Consider the following 3,373-nt stretch of genomic DNA (forward strand, 5'->3'; position numbering starts at 1 on the left):
TATTTCCATTGGACAATTCGTTATCCCCTAGGCAACGATAGAGCTTACTGATTATTATTATACCCGCGCTTTTAGATTTAGTATTGATGACGGACATTACCTGAATAAAAACCTTATTTTTGTGCCCCTTTATCAATAAAAAACTTTTTAAAGTAATGCCATCAGACTTCAACGGACCTCTCTATCTTTGCTGGTAAGTGATCCAGTTACGGGATGCGTAACAGAATACAATTCTCTGGTTAAGATAGAAGCAAAAAGCCAAGTTCCTTGAGTATACTTCTCTTTGTTTCTCCTATTGTAGGTATACATAAACCAGGTTGAAATACCACGAAAATCAGATGCTTTCAGTAGCTGTACTAACACGTTACCTTCCCTGCACTGCCATATATTCAGTTACTAATCAATGGTCAATAATACATCATCTTCTATAGTATCAGTAACCTGTGAACTCAACCTGAATGGTGACCGAGTTGGGACCTTCCTCTTAGAGCAAAGATGGGGGGGGGGGGGGGGTGGTTTGGGGACTGTTGATTTGATAGAAGTGAAAACGCTGATAAGAGGCATGAATAGAATGGAGAGCCAACAACATTTCCCCAGGGCAGAAATGACTAATATCAGGGGGCATGATGTTAAGCTGATTAGAGAAAAGTATAGGGGTTTGTCAGAAGTAGTATTATTTTAACAAAAAGAAAATGGTGGCTGTATGGAATGCACAGCCTGGGAAGTGATAAGGGTAGATGTATCAGTGAGATTTAAGAGGCTTTTAGATAGACACATGGATGAAAGAATAATGGACATCTATTTGAGAGAGTAGGGATCAATTGATCTTGGAGCAGATTAAAAGGTCAGTGCAACATCATGGGCAAAAATCCCTGCATTCTGCTATATTGCTCTATGTCTGGCCCAGCTCAGTTTAAGCCCCGAGAGGAGTGATGAGAGCTGTGAAGCGAGGTGGAATAAAGCCTTTGGAATCATATACCTTTAAGGCCCAGAAATAAACTATGCGACTTTCAGTTTAATGACAGAGATGATATCCTATAGGTAGATTTGTTTTTCTGCTGGGATGGAATGCTTCAGGTTAATTAAACTTTCAGCAGCGGGTAGGGCTCTGCCTATTCCTTACCTCACCAACATTTTGGGGTCAATATTACAAAGCATTAGTGAACTTTATTACAGCTTAAACTTCCCATTCTTCTCAAGCATCATGGAAATGTAAAGATTTCTTTGAATTAATCAATTTTTTTTCTGTACTTCAGGTGAAAGATGAGTAGACATCGGCGATTCCATGAGAAAGTAGTGCTGGGTGTTCTGATTACTCTGGGATTGTTCTTCATGTTCTGGGATAATGACCAATGTCGAGAGACTGATGTTGTTGCAGAAACTGTTCATCGCAATGACCTGCCCAAGGTTGTTACTGGTGATGCAACTGAATCAGTGCTCAAGCCAAAGTGCCACGCGAACACGACATTGGTGCACCTGTCCTCATTTCATCAAGAGAAAGAGCACATAAAAAACTACTTGATGTATAAACACTGTCGAGAATTTGACATGATTCAAAATGTTCCAGACAAATGTGGTGGTCGAGAAGGATCTCAGAATGTCTTCCTGCTGCTGGTGATCAAATCTCACCCTTTCAATCAGGATCGGTGGGAAATGATAAGGAAGACTTGGGGCAAAGAACGCGAATTCAATGGGGTCCTAATTAAGAGAGTCTTTATTTCTGGTGTCTCTTCTGACCAAAATGAAAATAGGAAATTGAATCAGCTGTTAGCCATGGAAAACAGAGAATACAGAGATATACTACAATGGGATTTCTTGGATACCTTTTACAACCTCACCCTCAAACAATACAAGTTGCTGCAGTGGGTCAGTGAATTTTGCCCTAGTGCTAAATTCATCTTTAGTGCAGATGATGATGCCTTTGTCAACACCGATAACATGGTTGACTACTTGCTTGGCATGAAGGTTCAGCAACACCTGTTTATGGGCCGACTCATTTATGGGTTTGGGCCCAAACGCCAGAAGTCGAGTAAGTATTATATACCAGAAATATTGACCACCATCAAGTTTTACCCACCATACATTAGTGGAGCGGGCATACTCATGTCTGTGTATACAGCTCACATCATTTTCCACATAGCCCAAGACCTTGAACTGTACCCCATTGATGATGTATTTTTTGGGATGTATCTGGCCAAGGCTGGACTAGCCCCACATCACCATAGCGGATTTAGGACAGCTGGATTTAGTGTTCCTTCTACCCAAGATGAATCTTTCAATCCTTGCTATTACCGTGAGTTGCTGCTAGTGCACCGTATCCGGACTTTTGAAATGCTATTGTTGTGGGATGCAGTGCATGATGCTAATCTGAAGTGTGTTCATGCTCCCCAGACGTCTGCATCCACGGAAAGGACCACATGAGTCATGGGAGAATGTAGCAACTGTTAGAATGGAATGCAGTTTGTAACATGTGTTTGTTAATCAGTTGTTTATGCAATGTAAGAAGGTTAATTCCTAAATTATATTGGAGGATTCATTAATTCATAAGGTTGGCGCCTTTCTACATTCTACAAATGTTTGTAAAGATATTAGGTGTCATCACTCAGCCTAATTCTGACTGCACCCATAATGACATTACAATATAGACAGGAGCATCACAATTTAAGTCAATTGTAAAGTTATTCCAAGTGAACAGTCCTTGTTGCATTGCGTGCAGATAGGTACAGCATGTTAACTTGGTGCATTTGTATAATAACACTCCAATAAAATTTTTAGCAACAGTTATATCTGTGTTTTTTTTCTTGCCGTTTCTTACATAACCCTTGCAAAATGTGAACGAGACAAATGAATTTCTTGGACTGGAACTGTGAGAACAACAAAGAATCTAGATCTAAAATTGTCTCATGGTTGGAGGAATAGAGAAACTTAAGGTCATCACTTCTGTACTCAAATGTCAGCCTGCATTGTGTCTGTGTAAACTACATATCAAATAAAAGCACACACGCAGGAGATGACTTTAACTGGTGTATTTACATTGCAGAGAGGGAAAGGGATCAATGAACATGTGGGGACAACAGATCAATATGCATACATAGACGGCAGTCCATATGTAGTGCGAAGGGAAGTGGCATTAGATTTGGCAGGTGTCATGTCTAAGACAATGTATTCGGTTGCCAGTGTCATGTTGCTTGTGTTGACACGGTCATCACTGAGAGATAAGCCCGGTAGATTTCACTAGTGGCCAACCTGGACATCGGAAATCTGGAGAGGAGGGAACTTCAATAAGGCTCACTGTCCGAGGGGCAATAGAGCAATCGGTGACCAATCAACTAGCGGCCAATCGGCATTTGGGATTGATTAGTAAGAGCAAATT

General features: G+C 40.7%; 1 protein-coding gene across 1 annotated transcript; it reads left to right on the forward strand.

Moving 5' to 3' along the window:
- The first annotated feature begins 1,263 nt into the window (after positions 1-1,263).
- On the forward strand, positions 1,264-2,421 carry LOC132389066 (N-acetyllactosaminide beta-1,3-N-acetylglucosaminyltransferase 3-like). The gene has a single exon (XM_059961478.1). It carries the CDS (start codon positions 1,264-1,266, stop codon positions 2,419-2,421), a length of 1,158 nt encoding a protein of 385 aa, XP_059817461.1.
- Positions 2,422-3,373: the final 952 nt, after the last annotated feature.

The sequence above is a fragment of the Hypanus sabinus genome, unplaced genomic scaffold (genome assembly GCF_030144855.1).
Source record: "Hypanus sabinus isolate sHypSab1 unplaced genomic scaffold, sHypSab1.hap1 scaffold_47, whole genome shotgun sequence".
Taxonomy (NCBI): Eukaryota; Metazoa; Chordata; class Chondrichthyes; order Myliobatiformes; family Dasyatidae; genus Hypanus; species Hypanus sabinus.

Bases quoted from the DNA above. Each gene is read 5' to 3' on its own strand.
- LOC132389066 (XM_059961478.1), top strand. From the start codon at position 1,264: ATGAGTAGACATCGGCGATTCCATGAGAAAGTAGTGCTGGGTGTTCTG.